The sequence below is a fragment of the Stomoxys calcitrans genome, chromosome 1 (assembly GCF_963082655.1).
Source record: "Stomoxys calcitrans chromosome 1, idStoCalc2.1, whole genome shotgun sequence".
NCBI classification, from domain to species: domain Eukaryota; kingdom Metazoa; phylum Arthropoda; class Insecta; order Diptera; family Muscidae; genus Stomoxys; species Stomoxys calcitrans.
The window spans coordinates 164692895-164715926 of NC_081552.1; the positions used below are offsets into that span (position 1 = coordinate 164692895).

The 23032-nt window shown below is 38.5% G+C and overlaps 1 protein-coding gene across 4 annotated transcripts in view; it reads left to right on the top strand.

The window, feature by feature from the left end:
• The window catches only part of LOC106091595 (uncharacterized), a 1079098-nt gene that overhangs the window by 471475 nt on the left and 584591 nt on the right, over positions 1–23032 (top strand). For 2 of the 4 annotated variants that reach the window (XM_059363025.1, XM_059363028.1), the window contains exon 2: positions 16513–18832. In XM_059363025.1, the coding sequence (XP_059219008.1) occupies positions 18736–18832 (97 nt within the window). In that variant the 5' untranslated portion in view covers positions 16513–18735. The remainder of the gene's footprint in view (positions 1–16512; positions 18833–23032) is intronic. The other 2 variants (XM_059363031.1, XM_059363034.1) reach the window with 2 other exon arrangements.

Sequence of the window (23032 nt, forward strand, 5' to 3'; positions counted from 1 at the left end):
CTTTACTCCTTCGGAAGTTAGCGTGCTTTCGACTGACAGACGGACGGATGGACAGACGGACGGACATGGCTAGATCGACATAAAATTTCACGACGATCAAGAAGATATATACTTTATAGGGTCTCAGACGAATATTTCGAATAGTTACAATCAGAATGACGAAATTAGTATACCCCCCATCTTATGGTGGAGGGTATAATAATTATGTATTTGCTTCTTTCTGATATTTTTCTTATCCTTAGTTGATGTATTTTCATCGAAGTTTCCTCCTTTTGTGGTATACGCCAATTTTAGCAAGAACTCCATGCAACGTATCCTCGCATGCAAATGTGACATTCCATATTCGTAGTTCTCTTTGTTTGTAGAATAGTTCAAATTACCGAAGTTCTTCTGACTCTTTTTACAAATTGGACATGACAATGTTGAGGTTGTTCCTGTCAGTTCGTTTACGACTTTTCCCTCAACCATCCTCAGATGGAACACTTAGCTGCATTCGATATCGCTTCTCCAATTTTTAACACTGCTTATTTGTTGATCAATATCTTTCATCGTCGCACTTATGAGTTTTTGCGGATTCGTGGACGAGGATTTTTCCAGTGAAGGGAACCGACAGATACCAGCCGCAAAGAAACAGCAGATGCCCTTAACATATTTGCGTCCGTTCAAATTACCGAAGTTCTTCTGACTCTTTTTACAAATTGGACATGACAATGTTGAGGTTGTTCCTGTTATGATGATGATGATTTTCGCAGAGGCTCCCATAAATTCCATATGCAGTGATCGTGGATCCAATTTGGCTTGCGTAATATGCCTATATGTGGGTGAAATGTTATCCCCGTGTTGGATTATCGATGTCCTTAGTATGTCAAATATGTCTTTAGAAACTTCTGGGTCCATATATACTACGCACTATACTTTTTAATGGATGTGTTTGGAAGCGTAAAAATGCTTTCTCTAATCCATTTTGGGCTTGCATCAGCAATAGATTATGTAATCTACGATCTACCTTTTTTTTTCTTTGTATATTTGATAGAAAGCGCTTCCGGTAATTGCGGCGTGGTCAATTTATTGGTGGCATCTGTAAGTCTCCTCTTTCTGGTGTAAACTGAACAATCCTCTATACTCGTTTTTATACCCTCCACCATAGGATGGGGGGTATACTAATTTCGTTATTCTGTTTGTAACTACTCGAAATATTCGTCTGAGACCCCATAAAGTATACATATTCTTGATCGTCGCGACATTTTATGTCGATCTAGCCATGTCCGTCCATCCGTCCGTCCGTCTGTCTGTCGAAAGCACGCTAACTTCCGAAGGAGTAGAGCTAGCCGCTTGAAATTTTGCACAAATACTTCTTATTAGTGTAGGTCGGTTGGTATTGTAAATGGGCCATATCGGTCCATGTTTTGATATAGCTGCCATATAAACCGATCTTGGGTCTTGACTTCTTGAACCTCTAGAAGGCGCAAATCTTATCCGATTGGAATGAAATTTTGCACGACGTATTTTGTTTTGATATCCAACAATTCTGCTAAGTATGGTTCAAATTGGTTCATAACCTGATATAGCTGCCATATAAACGGATCTTGGGTCTTGACTTCTTGATCCTCTAGAGTGCGCAATTCTTATCCGATTTGAATGAAATTTTGCACGACGTGTTTTGGTATGATATCCAATAACTGTGCTATGTATGGTTCAAATCGGTCCATAACCTGATATAGCTGCCATATAAACCGATCTTTGGTCTTGACTTCTTGAACCTCTAGAAGGCGCAAATCTTATCCGATTGGAATGAAATTTTGGACGACGTATTTCGTTATGATATTGTGCCAAGTATGGTTCAAATCGGTTCATAATCTGGTATAGCTGTCATATAAACCGATTTGGGGTCTTGATTTCTTGAGCCTCTAGAGGGCGCAATTCTTATACGATTGGAATGAAATTTTGCACGTAGTGTTTTGGCGTTACTTTCAACAACTGTGCTAAGTATGATTTCAATCGGTTCATAATCTGGTATAGCTGTCATATAAACCGATCTTGGATCTTGACTTCTTGAGCCAAGTGATGGCGCAATTCACATCCGATTTGGCTTAAATTTTGCAAGAGGTGTTTTGTTATGACTTCCAATAACTGTGCTAAGTAAGGCGTAAATCGATATAGAACCTGATATAGCTGCCATATAAACCGACCTGGGATCTTGACTTCTTGAACCTCTAGAGGGCGCAATTCTCATCCGATTTGGCTGAAATTTTGTACAAGGGCTTTTCTCATGACCTTCAACATACGTGTCTAGTATGGTCTGAATCGATCAATAGCTTGATACAGCTCTTATATAAACCTGTCTCCCGATTTTGCTTCTTGAGCCCCTACAAGCCGCAATTCTTATCCGAATGAACTGAAATATTACACAATGATTCTACAATGTCAATCAGCATTCATTTATGGTCCGAATCGGACTATAACTTGATATAGCTCCAATAGGATAACAGTTCTTATTCAATATTCTATGTTTTTTTAAAAAGAGATACCGCGCATAGAACTCGACAAATGCGATCAAAGGTGGAGGGTATATAAGATTCGGCCCGGCCGAACTTAGCACGCTTTTACTTGTTGGTATTCCTTCTGCTTTTCCGATTGATGTGTGGGTATATTTTGTACCAATTTATCCAAGATGGTGTCCTCCTTAAGCCGGTCTTGATAGTTTTCGTTTAATCTTTCACTGGTTCGTTTAGATTTGATCAATTTTCTTATAATTTTTATATAATTCTATCAAAGTTTTGCTTTTATACTTTCGCGTCTGTCAATATTTTCGTGTATTCTATTGAGTTCTTTGAATGTAGCTTCGGCAAAGAGTTTTTGGGTGGTTGGCTTTCTAAATAGCTCAAATAATTTTGAGTTGTTCAACTCCATGTTTTCAGTACTTGTAGCGCCAACTTTTAACTTTATTTTGCACTTTGCAGGTTGTAACGGAAGTAAAATATCAACCAGGTATGCCTACTGATCATATACGTATAAATGGAAATCCGATTTTATGAAACACCTTTAAATATTTCGTTTGATTGTGACTTTAGGCACCGATGACCTGATTTGGGGTATGTCCATAGTGGCATGGAACTATGTCCTGATAATGATGTAATTGTTGAATCTGGAGGCTTTTACCTCAAATTTCCAAAGCATTACAGAATGAAAAATATAAGACATATACCTTAAATAACAATAATTTTGTAGTGGGTTTCCCCGGAATTCACGCCGTACGAATACTTCAAAAATGTCTTTTTCACATTTTTAACTGAAACAAGTAAAAGCGTGCAAAGTTCGGCCGGGTCGAATCTTATATACCCTCCACCATGGATCGCATTTGTCGAGTTCTTTCCCCGGCATCTCTTCTTAGGCAAAAAAGGATATAAAAAAAGATTTCCTCTGCTATTTGAGCGATATCAAGATATGGTCTGGCTTGGACCACAATTAAATTATATGTTGGAGACCTGTGTAAAATGTTAGCTTATTCGAATAAGAATTGCGCCCTTTGTGGGCTTAAGAAGAAAAGTTGAGAGATCGATTTATATGGGAGCTGTATCGGGTTATAGACCGATTCAGACCATAATAAATACGTATGTTGATGGTCACAAGAGGATCCGTCGCACAAATTTCAGGCAAATCGGATAATAATTGTGACCTCTAGAGGCTCAAAAAGTCAAGATCCCAGATCGGTTTATATGGCAGCTATATCAGGTTATGAACCGATTTCAACCATACATGGCACAGTTGTTGGATATCATAATAAAATACTTCGTGCAAATATTCATTCAAATCGGATAAGAATTTCGCTCCCTAGAGGCTCAAAAAGTCAAGACGCAAGATCGGTTTATATGGCAGCTATATCAGGTTATAGACCGATTTGAAACACGTCGTGCAAAATTTCATTCCAATCGGATAAGAATTGCGCGCTCTAGAGGCTCAAGAAGTCAAGACCCAAGATCAGTTTATATGGCAGCTATATCAGGTTATGGACCGATTTAAACCATACTTAGAACAGTTGTTGGATATCATAACAAAACACGTCGTGCAAAATTGAATTACAATCGAATAAGAATTGCGCACTCTAGAGGCTCAAGAAGTCAAGACCCCAGATCGGCTTATATGGCAGCTATATCAGGTTATGAACCGATTTGAACCATACTTGGCTCAGTTGTTGGATATCATAACAAAATACTACGTGCCAAAATTCATTCAAATTGGATAAGAATTGCGCCCTCCAGAGGCTCAAGAAGTCAAGACCCAAGATCGGTTTATATGGCAGCTATATCCGGTTATGGACCGATTTGAACCATACTTGGCACAGTTGTTGGATATCATAACAAAACACGTCGTGCACAATTTCATTGCAATCGGATAAGAATTGCACACTCTAGAGGCTCAAGAAGTCAAGACCCCAGATCGGTTTATATGGCAGCTATATCAGGTTATGGACCGATTTGAACCATACTTCGCACAGTTGTTGGGTATCATAATAAAACACGTCGTGCAAAATTTCATTCAAATCGGATAAGAATCGCGCTCTCTAGAGGCTCAAGAAGTCAAGACCCAAGATCGGTTTATATGGCAGCTATATCAAAACATGGACCGATATGGCCCATTTACAATACCAACTGACCTACATTAATAAGAAGTATTTTTGCAAAATTTCAAGCGGCTAGCTTTACTCCTTCGGAAGTTAGCGTGCTTTCGACAGACAGACGGACGGACAGGCGGACGGACATGGCTAGATCGACATAAAATTTCACGACGATCAAGAATATATATACTTTATGGGGTCTCAGACGAATATTTCGAGTAGTTACAATCAGAATGACGAAATTAGTATACCCCCCATCCTATGGTGGAGGGTATAAAAATTGGGGCAACTGCGGGCAGCCAAACTTTTTATACCCACCTCCATAGGATGGGGGTATACTGATCTAATCATTCCGTTTAGAACTCCTCGAAATATTCTCTAACATCCCATAAAATATATATTTTCCTGTTTGAATTATGTTAAGGGGCATTCGTAGAGCAAGAGAGAGAATTAGGCGAGGGTTATTTTTTATTTTTCCATCAAAGTGTAAAAATAGTGCTACTGTTTAAATAGTGTTTTACCTGGAGAAGCTTATGGAAATCATTATTGTTTTTTGATAATTCTACACTTATTAAGTGTATATTTTCATACACAAAATAAGAAATGACAATCCCTTAACAAGTTTTCGAGATATTACACTTGAAATTGGGCCAAAATGCCTAAAAACTGTGTTTTTTTTTTTTTGAAATCCAAAAAGGGTAGACTTTGAACTGCCGTATCTCCTAAACAAAAAATTTGAAAATTTTGTTGATAGATTTTTGAAATCTTTGGAATATTTTACTTAGGAAAGGTTCTTTAAAAATTTCGTAGGCGCATACGAAATTTTGAATTTGGGCCACCTGTTTCCTCAATCTGCGCCATAGTGCGATGGTAAATTATGATATATACGTATTCATCTCTCAAATGCCGTTCATTTGAGTCTCAAATCGTTCCGATAGCTCCAATTTTCAGTACGGGGGAGCAGCGGACATTCTCCTCCAAAATCGAGTCGTCCAATTGCTAATGGTACTAAATGTTAGATTAAATATTCGATCAGTTTTATATCCATTGTGGTTCTCTATAGTTATACATTTCCACTCTGTTTTTATAAACTCCAAATTTTTAAAATAAATATAAAGCTTAAATTAGCTCTCTTTAGTTGTTAAGCGACAGTCAAACTTATTCTTCTATGTTCTTGGGAATTTAAATTGGGGCAATAAGTTTTATGCCACTTTTCGATGGAAAACTCATTTAACTCCCTTTGTCGGTATGGGTTTTTTAAAAAGTTACTTTTTAGTTTCATTTTAGATATACATAAGATGTCTTATTTCTTCAATGGACTAAATGTTAGCCCTCAGCATCATCAAAGGCTACAAACGTAGAAAATGTAAATTAGATTTTGCTTGTTGCTTGCCATAGTAGTAATGAATTTCTTGTCCTTGCCACCCACACCACGCGTTGTAAGACTGATAATAGCATCATCCTTGGCACCTGATTCTTTCCAAACAAAATTAATTGTTTGTAAATACGTTTTGTCCATCTGTTAAATATTTATGATTAATTCATTTCAATGGCCTTGACTTGGGTACCAGGAAATTCAATTTCATTGTTTTCAACATAATTGCTTTGGCAAAGCGACATTAATTGTTTTTTGTTGAAAGCCTGCTGTTCGAATAATTACTCACATCTACTTCGATAACAAATGACTTTTGACATCTTAGCAGCCCTACTCTAACTCATATCTAACATCATGCCGCTTCAATTGCTTTGAATATATTTAAGAGGCTATGGGCGAGGTGCTTTATTCTGATTCAGGGAACCACAACAACTTTAATTTCTCAATTAACTTAAAACCTCATTAACTCACTCACTTCAGCCATAAATGACTGAAGGTAATGAATGGCACCATCCAAATTTTTACAAAGAAGGTGTATGCTCATTATAGCCAAAAAAGTTACCAGGATAAAACCTTCATATAAATTGATTTGAATGTAACATGAATATTAAAGGAGCATTTAAAAATCGTTTTTATACCCTCCACCATAAGATGGGGGGTATACTAATTTCGTCATTCTGTTTGTAACTACTCGAAATATTCGTCTGAGACCCCATAAAGTATATATATTCTTGATCGTCGTGAAATTTTATGTCGATCTAGCCATGTCCGTCCGTCTGTCCGTCCGTCCGTCCGTCCGTCCGTCCGTCCGTCCGTCCGTCCGTCCGTCTGTCTGTCGAAAGCACGCTAACTTCCGAAGGAGTAAAGCTAGCCGCTTGAAATTTTGCACAAATACTTCTTATTAGTGTAGGTCGGTTGGTATTGTAAATGGGCCATATCGGTCCATGTTTTGATATAGCTGCCATATAAACCGATCTTGGGTCTTGACTTCTTTAGCCTCTAGAGTGCACAATTCTTATCCGATGGGGATGAAATTTTGCATGACGTGTTTTGATATGATATCCAACAACTGTGCCAAGTATGGTTCAAATCGGTCCATAACCTGATATAGCTGCCATGTAAACCGATCTTGGGTCTTGACTTCTTGAGCCTCTAGCGTGCGCAATTCTTATCCGATCAGAATGAAATTTTGCACGACGTGTTTTGTTACGATATCCAACAACTGTGCCAAGTATGGTTCAAATCGGTCCATAACCTTAAATAGCTGCCATATAAACCGATCTTGGGTCTTGAATTCTTGAGCCTCTAGAGTGCGCAATTCTTATCCGATAGAAATGAAATTTTGCACGACGTGTTTTGTTATTATATCCAACCACAGTGCCAAGTATGGTTCAAATCGGTCCATAACCTGATATAGCTGCCATATACACCGATCTGGGGTTTTGACTTCTTGAGCCTCTAGAGTGCACAATTCTTATCCGATTGGAATGACATTTTGCACGACGTGTTTTGTTATGATACCCAACAACTGAGCCAAGTATGGTTTAAATCGGTCCATAACCTGATATAGCTGCCATATACACCGATCTTGGGTCTTGACTTCTTGAGCCTCTAGAGGGCACAATTCTTATCCGATTTGAATGAATTTTTGCACGAAGTATTTCGTTATGATATCCAACAACTGTGCCAAGTATGGTAGAAATCAGTCCATAACCTGACATAGCTGTCATATAAACAGATCTGGGGATTTGACTTCTTGAGCTTCTAGAGGGCGCAATTCCTATCCGATTTGGCTAAAATTTTGCATGACGTATTTTATTTTTACTTTCAACAACTGTGTCAAATAAGGTTCAAATCGGTCCATAACCTGATATAGCTGCCATATAAACCGATCTGGGATCTTGTTTTTTTTTATACCCTCCACCATAAGATGGGGGGTATACTAATTTCGTCATTCTGTTTGTAACTACTCGAAATATTCGTCTGAGACCCCATAAAGTATATATATTCTTGATCGTCGTGACATTTTATGTCGATCTAGCCATGTCCGTCCGTCCGTCCGTCCGTCCGTCCGTCTGTCTGTCGAAAGCACGCTAACTTCCGAAGGAGTAAAGCTAGCCGCTTGAAATTTTGCATAAATACTTCTTATTAGTGTAGGTCGGTTGGTATTGTAAATGGGCCATATCGGTAAATGTTTTGATATAGCTGCCATATAAACCGATCTTGGGTCTTGACTTCTTGAGCCTCTAGAGTGCGCAATTCTTATCCGATTGGAATGAAATTTTGCACGACGTGTTTCGTTATGATATCCAACAACTGTGCCAAGTATAGTTCAAATCGGTCCATAACCTGATATAGCTGCCATATAAACCGATCTTGGGTCTTGACTTCTTGAGCCTCTAGCTTGCGCAATTCTTATCCGATCAGAATGAAATTTTGCACGACGTGTTTTGTTATGATATCCAACAACTGTGCCAAGTATGGTTCAAATCGGTCTATAACCTGATATAGCTGCCATATAAACCGATCTTGGGTCTTGACTTCTTGAGCCTCTAGAGTGCGCAATTCTTATCCGATTGGAATGAAATTTTGCACGATGTGTTTTGTTATTATATCCAACAACTGTGCCAAGTATGGTTCAATTTGGCCCATAACCTGATATAGCTGCCATATAAACAGATTTTGGGTCTTCACTTCTTGAGCCTCTGCAGTGCGCAATTCTTATCCGATTGGAATGGAATTTCGCACGACGTGTTTTGTTATGATACCCAACAACTGTACCAAGTATGGTTTAAATCGGTCCATAACCTGATATAGCTGCCATATAAACCGATCTTGGGTCTTGACTTCTTGAGCCTCTAGAGGGCACAATTCTTATCCGATTTGAATGAATTTTTGCACGAAGTATTTCGTTATGATATCTAACAACTGTGCCAAGTATTTTTGAAATCGGTTCATAACCTGATATAGCTGTCATATAAACAGATCTAGGGATTTGACTTCTTGAGCTTCTAGAGGGCGCAATTCCTATCCGATTTGGCTGAAATTTTGCATGACGTAGTTAATTTTAACTTTCAACAACTGTGTCAAATAAGGTTCAAATCTGATATAGCTGCCATATAAACCGATCTGGGATCTCTACTTCTTGACCCGTAGAGGTCGCAATTATTATCCGATATGCCTGAAATTTTGTACGACGGATCCTCTCATGACCATCAACAAACGTGTTTATTATGGTCTGAATCGGTCTATAGCCCGATATAGATCCCATATAAATCGTTCTCTCTATTTTACTTCGTAAGCCCCAATGGGCGCAATTTTTATACGAATTGGCTGAAATTTTACACAGGTCTCCAACATATAATTTAATTGTGGTCCGAACCGGACCATATCTTGATATCGTTTTAATAGCAGAGCAACTCTTTTCTTATATCCTTTTTTGCCTAAGAAGAGATGCCATGAAAAGAACTCGACAAATGCGATCCATGGTGGAGGGTATATAAGATTCGGCCCGGCCGAACTTAGCACGCTTTTACTTGTTTTTTTTTGTTTTAACTTTGCCGAGTTTGAACTTATGTATTACCAACTGTGAATATTGTTGATTTTTTTGGAAATTAACCACCCTTAGATTCTATAGAAATGAACAGGGAATTAGAGAGGTACCAGTGATGGTTATCAATTGCAACACATTGAAGTATTCATCTTATTTTATCTTAAGGATGGAACTAAACTCGTTTTCTTGAAACACTACAAAATTCTCCATGATAATATAATACTTTGATGAAAACATTTTTCAAAAGTAATGAGGGAATGTTCTATTGAATGAAATCAGTAATCAGCTTCAACACCTATCTATCTATTCTTATATATAACAAGTAAGAGCTTGCTAAGTTCGGCAGCGCCGAATCTTATGTACCCTCCACCATGGATCGCATCTGTCGAGTTCTTTGCGCAGTATCTCTTTTTAGGCAAACAAAGAATAATGAATATGGACGGAGGAGCTATATAAGTTATAGTCCAATTCGGGGCTCAAGAAGCAAAATCCGGAGATCGGTTTATATGCGAGCTGTGTCAAGCTATAGATCGATTCAGACCATATTGCACACCTATGTTGAAGGCCATGGGAGAAGCCGTTGTACAAAGTTTGTGCCAACTCGGATGTGAATTGCGCTCTCTAGAGGCTCAAGAACTCAAGATCCCAGATCAATTTATATGGCAGCTATATCAGGGTATGGACCGATTTGGACCATACTAGGCACAATTGTTGGAAGTGATACCAAAACAACAAGTGAAAATTACAGCCAAAGCGGATGGGAATTGCGCCTTCTAAAAGCTCAAAAAGTCAAGACGCAAGATCGGTTAATATAGCAGCTATATCAGGTTATGGACCGATTTGAACCATACATCGCACAGTTGTTGGAAGTGATATCAAAACACTATATGCAAAATTTCGGTCAAATTGGATGAGAATTGCGCCCGTCTAGAGGCTCAAGAAGGCAAGACCCGAAATCGGTTTATATGGCAGCTATATCAGGTTATGGACCGATTTGAACCATACTTCGCACAGTTGTTGGAAGTGATATCAAAACACTATGTGCAAATCTTCTGTCAAATCGGACAAGAAATGCATCTTCTAGGGGCTCAAGAAGTCATGACTCAAGATCGGTTTATATGGCAGTTTTATCAAAACATGGACCGATTTGGCCCATTTACAATCCCAACCGACCTATACCAATAAGAAGCTTTTGTGTCACATTTCAAGCGGATAGCTCTACTCCTTCAAAAGTTTGCGTGCTTTCGACAGACAGACGGACGGACATGGCTAGTTCGACTTAAAATGTCACGAAGATCAAGAATATATATATACTTTATGGGATCTTAGACGAATATTTCGAGGTGTTATATACTTTATGGGGTCTTAGACGCATATTTCGAGGTGTTATAAACAGAATGACGAAATTAGTATAACCCCATCCTATGGTGGAGGGTATAACAACTAAATTGTGTATGTTTGTTGGTTTGTTTGTTTGTTCCGTATAGACTCAAAAACGGCTGAACTGATTTTCTTGAAATTTTCACAGATGGTGCATAATGATCTCGTGGTAAAAATAGAGTACTACATTTTTTGATATCTGAAAAAAACGTCAAACGTCAGAAACGCCAGATCTCCGAGATAGGTAGGGTGATTTAAGCGAAAGGTATTTACGATTAGAATACGCAACTGATATCACAATGTGCGACCAAGTGTTTGGGGGGCCGTCCCTCTCCAAAAACACCCCCAAAGGGAATGAATTTACGACCATAGCAATATGAGGCTCAAATGAAAGGTCTTTGGAAGTAAAGCATGCATCTGATATCAATATTCGGGAAAAAGTGTCTGTGTGATCGCCTCACACCCACAACACCGCCCAAATATGACGTATTTGCTGACCATTGCAATAAGGGGTATTTTAGGGCGAAGTCACTTAGTGGCCACTCCGCCCGAACAGTCCATGTATGCTGACTATAGAAATATGGAGATCAAATGAAAGGTAATTGGGAGTAGACCACGAATCTGAGAATCTGATATCATCATTTGGGTCCAACTGTCGGGGGAACGTCCCATCCCCATAACAACCCCCAAATAGGACTTATTTGCTTCCCATGACACTTTGGGTCTCGACATATGGTATTTGAGTGTAGAGCACGATGCTGATATTTTTTCAGGGCAAAGTATCTGGGGGACCATCGATAACACCCCTAAATCTGACGTACATATTGGCCGGTCATGGCAATATGAGGATCAAATGAAAGGTATTTGGGAGTAGAGCACGAAATTCATACCCATATTCGGGACCACTGTTCTGGGGGTCCACACCATCCCTTAAACCTACCAACCACCACCATGGGGACCTTCCCACTCCCAGAACCCCCATAAGAATATCTGGCTCAAATGAAGTCTTTTAAGAATGGAAACTTTTAAGAATCCAAACATAAATAACCTGAATTCATAGACCAATTGGAAGGCTGCCCCAACTCCAAAATCCCCTAAAATAGGTTTTTTTTGGACGAAAATGACAATATGGGCCTCAAATAAAAGGTATTCGGGAGTAGATTGCGAATATGGCTAGGGAGGAGAAATAGGGTTTATAATTTGTTTATTTCCGTTACCAGAAAACACCACTCAAAATTAAAAGTGGACCGATCGAACAATATGGAAATCGAATGAATACAAATATGGTATTAAAATTTGGGTCTAAGTACCCATCGGGCCGCCCCCAACCCCTAAATTCCCCCAAACAGACATATTGGACGTTCATGTGAATATGTGCCTCAAATGAAAGGTATTCGGAAGCAGATTACGAATCTGGTATACGAAATCAGATCGATGATAGGGGGTCACCCTCCACCCCAAAAACGCCTTAAACGGGCATATGACCCAGCATGACTGTATGGGACTCGGTTTTTTTTTTGTTCCATAGAATCAAAAACGACAGAACCGATTTTCTTAAAATTTTCACAGATTGTGTAAGTTTGTCTGACAGGAAACATAGGTCATATATTAGGCATAATATGGGTATCAAATAAATGGTATTAGAGACTAGAAAACGAATATCATATTAAAATTTGGGTCCAACTACCCATCGGCACTCCCCAACCCAAAAACTCCTCTAAACAAATATATTCGATGATCATGTCAATATGGACCTCAAATTAAAAGTATTCGACAGTAGATTACAAATATGGCATAAAAATTTAGGTCCAAGTAATGGGAGGTCGCCCATCTCCAAATACCCCCAAATGGGCATATAAGAGACCATGTCTATATGGGACTTAAATGAAAGGTATTTGAAAGTAGATTACAAATATGACATTAAAATTTGTGTTCAAGTCTAGGTGGCGCTATTCCTTCCAAAAATAAGTCAAATAGGTTGATTAACCAATTATGACAATATGTGACTCAAATGGAAGGTATTTGAGAGGAGAAAACGAATTTGATATCCAATTTTGAAGCCAAATGCTTGGGGGTACGCCCTAAAGCACCCCCTAAACTAAACGTAATTTCCGATTATGGCAACATGGTATTTGGGAGTAAAGAACGAGTTTGATATCTATTTTCAGGGTAAAGTGCCGGTGGCCCCAGCTCCAAAACACCCTCCAAAAGGTTCATATTTACTGGCCCTGACAATATGGGGCTTACATTAAATGGTGCTGCACTCCCAACAGCACGAATTTGATATTCATATTTGAGTCGAAATGTCTGAGTGCCATCCCTCCCCTAAAAAGCACATCTCTTTACCCTCATTTTCAAAACCACCAAAGATTGGTAATGCGATTCGTTCGAATTTTTTTTGAACTCTTACAGTCACCAAAAAAAAACATGGTTTCTATTGTTGGGGTCTGGTGCCTCGGGAGCCGTCCAAAACCCGCCAAATGGGTATATATAAATGGCCAGGACTTGAACGCAGGCGTTCAGCGTTATAGGCGGACACAGGCTACTGTGGCACGAATTCGATATTCACATTATATATTCACAAGATATATGAGAGTTAAAGAAGGCGCAGCAGAGCGAGCCCGGTTCGGATAGTAGGCTATATATTTTGTTGATATTGGAAGAAGGCGGAGCCTCCTCCGGTACCCAAAACACCACCCAAAATCAAGGTATTGTAGAGTAGAATAGGAATATGGTATTAAAAGTTTGGTCAAAGGAACCCAGGGGTCACGGGGTTTAACCAATTAAAATAATAGGGATAAAATGATAAATATGCAGATGGGTAGGGCGATTTAAGCGAAATTTTGTTGGCACTCTTACATTAACCTAAAATAAAAAATTTGATATCGGAATCTGAGGTGCCTACGAGAGCCACCCACCCTCCACAAACGGCTGTTTACACCAATCATGACAATATAGGGTTAAATTAAAGGTAGAAGGTTGTGGACTACGAATCTGATATCTTCATTCTGCTCATATATCTAGCGGACCACCTCACCCTAAAACAGTCGATGAATCATAATGACCTAACAGAACGCTGTGATTTAACTAATGTGTGGAGACAAAAATAAATTTAGGCCGACATACCCCAAAAATGATGATGTTCAACTCGATAGGAGGAGTTGCAAACCTGAACGTTAAGTTTGCAACCATTTGTAGGTCATCGAAAGACAAGACCAAACGTCGTGCTGTTGGGCCATACATTTTGTTCAATAGTTTTACATGGTTTCATAGTAAGAACTATCGCTACCGCACCAAATATATAGACTGCCAAATTTGTTATTTACCACAGTAAAAGGTTTAATATGGCAATTGGATTTGATATAAAAATAGACTAAATGATGACTATTTAATAGGTAGCTATGTAGTAATTTATAGACAACCATCTCATGATAATCAATGTTATAGGCGTTAAGCCACTCCAAGCTAGTAGTAGCACTAACATTTAAGTTAGCGCCATCTACCGGCTATTTTCCAATGGATTTAGTTGTGCCATTGAAAACAGCCAAAAAAAAGCGTTAATTTAGAGAAGATAAAATGAACAGAAAGAAGGCAGAGTGGTCGAAATTAATCATACAGCATTTATCTTCTTTATGACCTCGTTGCGGTTGATTGCAGTATTATTATACCCTCCATATATATGCACGTGGTGTTTTGGTATCACTTTCAACAACTGCGCTAAGTATGGTTCAAATCGCTCCATGTTTAGATATAGCTGCCATATAAACTGATCTTTGATCTTGACTTCTTGAGCCAATAGAGCGCGCAATTCTCATGGCTGAAATTTTACATGAGGTGTCTCGTTAATGACAATATGGGTCCCAAATAAAATGTATTTGAGAATAGAGCACGAATCTGATATATGAGGCTCCGCCTGACACCCAAAAACACCCCCATAATGAACATATTTAACGACCATAGCAATTTAAGTCTCAATAAATGGTATTTGGGAATAGAGCACCAATATGATATCCACGTTGTGACGAAAGATCTGAAAGGCCGTACCAGCACGCCCAAACAGGACTTATTTCCTGACCGTGCCGGTATAGGTATCAGATAATACAAGTAAAAGCGTGCTAAGTTCGGCCGCGCCGAATCATGAGTACCCACCACCATGGATTCCGCTAAAAATTTAGTTTGTATTTGACTTATGTTAGTCCCAAGAAGTCATATCGGGATATCGGTACTTAGGGAGCCTATATCACCATGTTGACAGATTGGAATTAAACTTGGCATGGATGTTGTAGGCCATAGGGTATAGGGTTTTGGGCCAAATTTTAGCCAAATCAGGTAAAAATTAAGGCTTCTTAGTGCTGAGGAAGTCAAATCCGGGATGGGTTTATATGGGGCTATATCTGCTTATGGACCGATTCCGAACATGGATGTTGGAAGTCATGACTTAAGTCCTTATTCCCAATTTCAGCCAAATCGGATGAAAATTGAGGCTTTCAAGGGCTCAAGAAATCAAATTCGGGGATTGGTTTATTTGGTTTATATGACGAGACGAACCAGAATATGTATACATTATGGGGTCGCAGATCAATAATTCAAGGTGTTACAAACTTAACCACTAGATTAGTATACCCCGATCCTATGGTGCTGGGTATAATTAGAAAGTGAAAGAAGGCGCAGCGGAGCGGGCCCTGTGCAGCTAGTACATAATATAAATCACAATTTACAAAAAAAGGACAGTCAAACATGGTGGAGCAAAAGTAATGATTCGTTGGAGCTTTTTGTTCAACGGTATAGGTTTAATATTGACATATAAGACATCATGGATATGGAGAAAGTAATATGTCATTGTACAGACTGGAATATGCTTTTGAAATTGGTATTCTAACAAGATAATGACCGGAATCACACTAGTAAATTCGCAGGGGGTGGTTTCAGGTTATTGGGAGGCATTGAAATTATGTTACAGAGCACCGAATTCCAATTGCGGAAGATCTATGAAACGCAATGCGTAAAGCAAGACCCAAAATTCGTTTAAGGCTACCCAGAATCACCCGTAAAGATATGCCAGGATCGTATTGAGACTCTGGCATCGAAACATCAAAAATAGGTTATTTTCTCTAGGCACAGACACAGTTTAAGTTTTAATAAATTAATTTTGAACTTTTATGCCATTTGCTTTAAAAATTATAGGGTTATGTACCAATACTCCTATAATTTTGAATGCCAACTTATTCAATAAAATATTTAAAATTTCTGTAGCTTTTAGAAAATAGATTATTGCTATACAATTTAGAGAATTGATTAATAGTTCATTTACGTTACATTCATTTGGTGGATACTGCAATTGTAGAGTTATAATGCTATACATATGTATGTGTGTATGCGTATTCTATTAACTGGGAGTTGACAAAGTTAGACTCCTACTTGATGTTGTGAATTTCGATATCAAAGTCATTGTTTGGAAACATAGCATTAAATTATTAAACATTATTGATTCTAATAATTAACTTTTTGGCCAATACATTGTGATTATGAATGAAAAGTTTTCGAGTATTATAAACATTATTAACTTTGTTTGTTTGCTCTCACTTTCAGGACTCGTCTAATGAAATATTAATGACAACGGAGGAACAAGACCAGCCAAATTGAAATAATCAAGAATCCAAACAAAAATAATCGTCCAAAATACCAAACCACTGATGCTACAAAAACATTCATCCATCGCAATGCCAGAAAACAGCCGGCATTGTTGCGGAGGTGTTAAGGCAGGAATACATTAATTTTGCCCAGAAATATTGGTAAATATTAAATTAATTCTAACAGCAAAAGACAAAGTTACTTTGGACCCAGACGAAGAAACATCAAGAAAACATCAACGTCAAATGGGAAAACTTCAAAGAAACTTATAATAAACTACACGCTGTGTTAGACGGGGCGCAAATACCAAAAGTTTCCAAGAGCCAGGACATCGCCATCGACTGAGTGAGAAAGTTAGGGCGAGGGTGGCTTCTTAACCTCAAGAAAGGATATGGATATGGATAACAGCAGTCGCAACAACAACAACAATGAAAGCAGCAATATAAATGGAATAAAATAACGATAGAAAACAGTATAAAAGGAAAGGGAGAGGAAGAGTGAAAGAAGAATAACAAACAAATAACGAACGAACAAACGAAAAAAAGAGAAATATAAACAACTTTGAAAGCTGCCGCAAAGAAAAAGAAAACAATGAGGCAAAAAGTTAACTTACACATGTGATTTAACAGCATTTCTGCAGATACGGAGATTTTTTCCCTTTGTTTGAGAGCGAGTCGGTTGCCAAATATAAAAATAATAAGAAAAGTTACCAAGTTTTGTACTGATCCACCTTCCAAGACCCCCTTTCTGCCTCCCCAACCAATCCTGCATGCCAGCAAGGAATAACGATTTATACAGAATCGTTTGGCCCTTGGCTGACTGCAAGAAACAAAAAAAAGGGAAAACAAAAACATTGAAGAAAAAACGCAACAGAAATCATGTGGCAATAAGTTAAGATTTTGTGCTTTTGTATATGTGCATACACAGGCTTACAGACAGACATATGGGCATACATTCATACGTACATGTATGAATATACCTGACTATATACTCATATAGGTTGCTACATATTAGGTATTACTAACGGGAACGAATAAAGGATCAGAATAAGCCATAAAGTGAGATTTTCGTTAAGGACTTAGTCCATATCCACACTCGCAAACGCACACACTACACAAACAACCGAGTGTGACTCCTGACGGCATAAAATACAAATAAGAAATTTATTTTAATGTCCTTTATACATCAAATACTCGTACACCCTACCGAAGACAACTAAATGTATTTAACGTTATAAAACGACCAATACGCGACATTAAATACAACATATAACAAATGCCCAAAAATTCTCACTCACAACAAACGCGGAGAGAAAAACTCCTGCAAGTAAATAAAAAGCACAGACATTCGGCAAACTTTTGTGCAAGCGATAGCATTTATATCCTGGCATAAGACAGTCAAGAAAGCAGAAAGAAATTCTAAACAAAAAAAAAAAACCAAAACCTACAGTACAGAATAGCGTGTAGGTACCTACAATTTGATATGTGGCGGTGTCGGTGGCCTTTGTGTTACGTTTTATTAAGGACCTCTTTCAGCACAATACAATATAAGCCAAACCAGGGCAACACTTATATGTGCGTGTATGTGTCTGAATCTTGTAGCAAAGGAATGTGTGACGTCCAATGCTAAGGGGCGGTACAAAGTTAAAACATTACAAAAAAGCAAAAACGAAATAGCGTCAAAAATAATACAAATGCACAACACGTAAAGTTGGAACGATAAAAAATTGTAAAACGTAGAATTTAAAACTTTCTTAAACAAATAAACGCGAGACTTTGTATAAAGCGTTCCTTAGACAACAATTCTGGCATACTAACCAAATAAAACTCAAATAATCCTCAAGCAGCCAACAACACAACCCATCATATATAACCATGTTAGAGTGTGTAAGACTGGCACTTACGGTGTATACGTTTTAAATGCGCGCAATCATTTATCTTTCGCCGGCAATAATAACGAAAACAAAAATCTCCATTTTTATGTAATGAATATCGTCTAGGGAGATTTCATTTATTTCTGCCTTCGCTTCTTTAGGATCAAAAAAAAATCATCTTGAAGGAGATAACCTAAACGAAAATCGTAAAAGGATCAGAAACAACCACCCACCAATCCATAAAGGACACTTTGGAGATTTTCTACAACTCCAATCAACTTAGCAAACAAACAAAAATTTAGCTAAAAATGGCTTTACACATAGACGCAAATAGTTGCAGCAGGGTCCTGCGTATGGTACTATTATTGCTGACTTTATTCATGGAAAACACACACGCGAGAATAGGTAAGTAGTTGAGATTAATCCTATTTTTGAAGTTCATAAAAGCCTGAGGAACATATCCTACAATCATTTAAACGGAAGACTTTTCTTGAAGAGTGTTAAATTCGTTCTATCGACTGCGATATGAAGTTCAATAGGAGCATCCACTAACGACTTTAAGAACGTCGAGGATTGATCTGTGTGTTTCTCTAGCGGATTTACGAATTCACAAAATTAATTTTTTTTTATTTATATTGTAGCTTCCAAATATTTTACTACAAATACACAAATGAATGCGTATCGGACAACCAGGCCCACCCAGACGTAAATAATGCTGTTTTTAAAGTTCCTGGTTACATATAAATACTTATTACAAACCGATCTTTATTCAAACGGTATAGGAGCCGCAATTTATATCAAAAGTAATTTGGCTTTTGATCTTAAAACAATTAAAAGCGTGCTAAGTTCGGCCGGGCCGAATCTAATATACCCTCCACCATGGATCGCATTTGCCGAGTTCTTTTCCCGGCATCTCTTCTTAGGCAAAAAAGGATATAACGGCATCTCTTCTTAGGCAAAAAAGGATAGAACCAAAGATTTGCACTGCTATAGATCGATATCAAGATATGGTCCGGTTTGGAGCACAATTAAATTATATGTTGGAGACCTGTGTAAAATGTCAGACAATTCGAATAAAAATTGCACCCTTTGAGGGCTTAAGAAGTAAAATATAGAGATCGATTTATATGGGAGCTGTATCGGGCTATACACCGATTCGGACCATAATAAACACGTATGTTGATGGTCATGAGAAAATCCGCCGTACAAAATTTCAGGCAAATCGGATAATAATTGCGACCTCTAGAAGCTCAAGAAGTCAAGATCCCTGATCAGTTTATATGGCAGCTAAATATATCAGGTTATGAACCGATTTGAACCTTATTTGACACAGTTGTTGAAAGTAAGAATAAAATACGTCTTGCACAATTTCAGCCAAATCGGATAGGAATTGCGCCCCCTAGAAGCTCAAGAAGTCAAGTCCCCAGATTTGTTTATATGACAGCTATATCAGGTTATGAACCGATTTGAACCATACTTGTCACAGTTGTTGGCTATCATAACAAAATACTACGTGCAAAATTTCATTCCAATCGGATAAGAATTGCGCACTCTAGAGGCTCAAGAAGTCAAGAACCAAGATCGGTTTATATGGCAGCTATATCTAAACATGGACCGATTTGGCCCATTTACAATACCAACCAACATACAGTATTTGTGCAAAATTTGAAGTGGCTAGCTTTACTCCTTCAGAAGTTGGCGTGCTTTCGACAGACAGACGGCGGACAGACGGACGGACATGGCTAGATCGACATAAAATGTCGCGACGATCAAGAATATATTTCGAGTAGTTACAAACAGAATGACGAAATTAGTATACCCCCCATCCTATGGTGGAGGGTATAAAAAGTCTGAACGAGACAGTAAACTAGAATCTCTGCTAGTGGAATTATCAACATTTTATTATTTTTTTATTCCATACTCCAAATTACGAACTTAGGGTTAGTAAGGACTTCCAACAACTGTGCCAAGTTCGGTCCAAATCTGTCTTTAACCTGATTTAGCTCCCATATAAACCGATCTTCCTATTTGACTGCTTGAGTCCTTACAAGTCACAATTTTTGTCCGATTAGGCTGACATTTTGCATGCGATGTTTTGTTACGATTTCCAACAACTGTGCCATATTCGCCCAAAATCAGCCTATGACCCGATATAGCTCGCATGTAAGCCGGTCTCTCGATCATCGTTGTTCGGTTCCTAGAAGCTTTAATTTTTGCTGTTTTGACAAAGTTTGGTATGTAGAACAAAATTATGCCTTACAACTTATTTTATTATGTATAAATTTTTAGCAGAATCCATGGTGGTGGGTTCCTAAGTTTCGGCCCGGTCGAACTTTGTACGCTTTTACTTATTATACCCACCACCATAGGATGGGAGTATACTAATCTGATCATTCCGTTTGGAACACCTCGAAATATTAACCTAGGGCCTCATTAAGTGAATATGTTATTGATCGTCTTGAATTTCTGATTCGAACTGGCCATGTGCATCCGTCTGTCGAAATCACGATAGCGGTCGAACGCGTAGAGCTAGCCGCTTGAAATTTTGCACAGATACTTAATATTGATGCAGGTCGTTGGGAGATATCGGTTTAGATGTGGACATAGCTCCCATATAAACCGATCTCCCGATTTTACTTCTTGAGCCCCTGGCAACCATATATTTTTCCGAAATTTTGCACATAGTGTGCTGGTACAGTCCAAATCGGTCAAGAACTTGATATAGCTCCAATGTAAGCCGATCTCCAGATTTGTCTTTTTCAGCCCATGTAAGCCACAGTTTTAGTCTCATTTGGCTGAAATTTTGCACATAGGGTTCTGTTGTGACTTTCATGAACTGTGCCAAATCGACCTATCCAAATCGGCCTATAACCTGATATAGCTCCCATATAACCCGATCTCCCGAATTGGCTGAAATTTTGCACATAGTATTCTGTTATGACCCCCAGCAACGGAGCTGAGTACGGTCCAATTCGGTCTATAACCTGATATAGCTCCCATATAAACCGATTTCCCGATTTGACATCCTGAGCCCCTCGAAGCAGCAATTTTTGTCCGATTTTGCTGAAATTTTGCACATTGTGTTCTGTTATGACTCATAACAATTGTGCCAAGTATGGTTTAAAACATGATATAGCTCCCATTCAAACCGATCTCCTGATTTGACTTCTTGAGCCCTTACAAACCCCGATTTGTATCCAACTTAGCTGAAATTTTGGATATACAATAGTGTTCTGTTATGACTCTCAACAACTGCGACCAGCACGTTTCAATTCGGTCTAATACTAGATATAGCTACCATATTTTAGCAGAATCCATGGTGATGGGTTCCAAAGATTCGGCGCAGCCGAACTTAGCGCGCTTGTACTTGTTTTTTTTCATCTCTGCTGTAACTAGTCATATTTCGGCATTTAGTTATAATGCTTCTGTTGTTCGCACGCCATATATTTCGAAGCTTGGCAAGTTCTACACGTGCCTTGTGGATCCGGCTAAGGATATCCTGTTTCGCTCCTCCATTTGTGGAAAGGACGCTGCCCAGATATGTGAAGCTGCCGACGTTTGATATATATTTTGCCTATCAATGGTGAAAGCCAAGTCATTTGTTGACTTAATACGCAGCGATTCCGTTTTTTATACCCACCAGCCTAGGGTGGGCGTTTGACCGCGTGAAGCAAGCCCCTTGAAATTTTGCACATATACTTAATATTGTCGTTGGGGATTTCAAATGAGCCAAATCGGTTCAGATTTAGATATAGCTCCCATATAAACCGATCTCCCGATTTGACATCTTGAGTCCTTACAAACCGCAATTTTTATCCGATTTGGCTGAAATTTTGCATGCGGTGTTTCGACGTCCAACATTTGTCCATAACCTGATTTAGGAGCCATATAAACCGATCTCCCGGTTTGACATCTTTAGCCACCGGAAGCCGCAATTTTCGTCCAGTTTAGTTAAAATTTGGCACATGGTGTTCTATTATCATTTCAAACAACTATGCTAAGTACGGTCCAAAAACCATAAAATATGTGCTTCAACTAAATTTATTGTATAAAATTGTAGCAGAAGCCATATTGGTGGGTTCCCAAGATTCGGCTCGGCCGATTTTAGCACGCTTTTACTTGTTTGATGTTGGTTTTAAGATCCATTTTGAGACTGGTTCTGCAAGTCATTTAGCTTCACGTGCATATGCTGAAAGGTGTGCCAGAGTAGGACTATATCGTCGGCGTATTCAAAGTCCTCCAGACAATCGTTAAGGAGCCATGTTATTCCTCGTTGGATATTAGAGCTGACGAAAATTTATAGCACGAGGTCCAATACAGTAAAGGTAGAAACGACGATAGCAGATATCTATGTCGGACACCAGAGCAAGAATTAAACTGAGTTTGCCGTTGTGTAGAACTTTTCTGGCTGAAATTTTAGTATCCTGTGTAAAATTGTTATAAAATTATCGCCTGTCTTTTCTATTGTAGCTTGTCGTCTTATTTGCATCGTTAAATTATTTACCGTCTGAAGTAGATCAGCTGTATGTCTAGTGTTAGGGACAGACAAGAGTCAGGCTTTTTGGATTCTTCGCTCTTCGACGAGCTTCCAATATTCTGAAGATA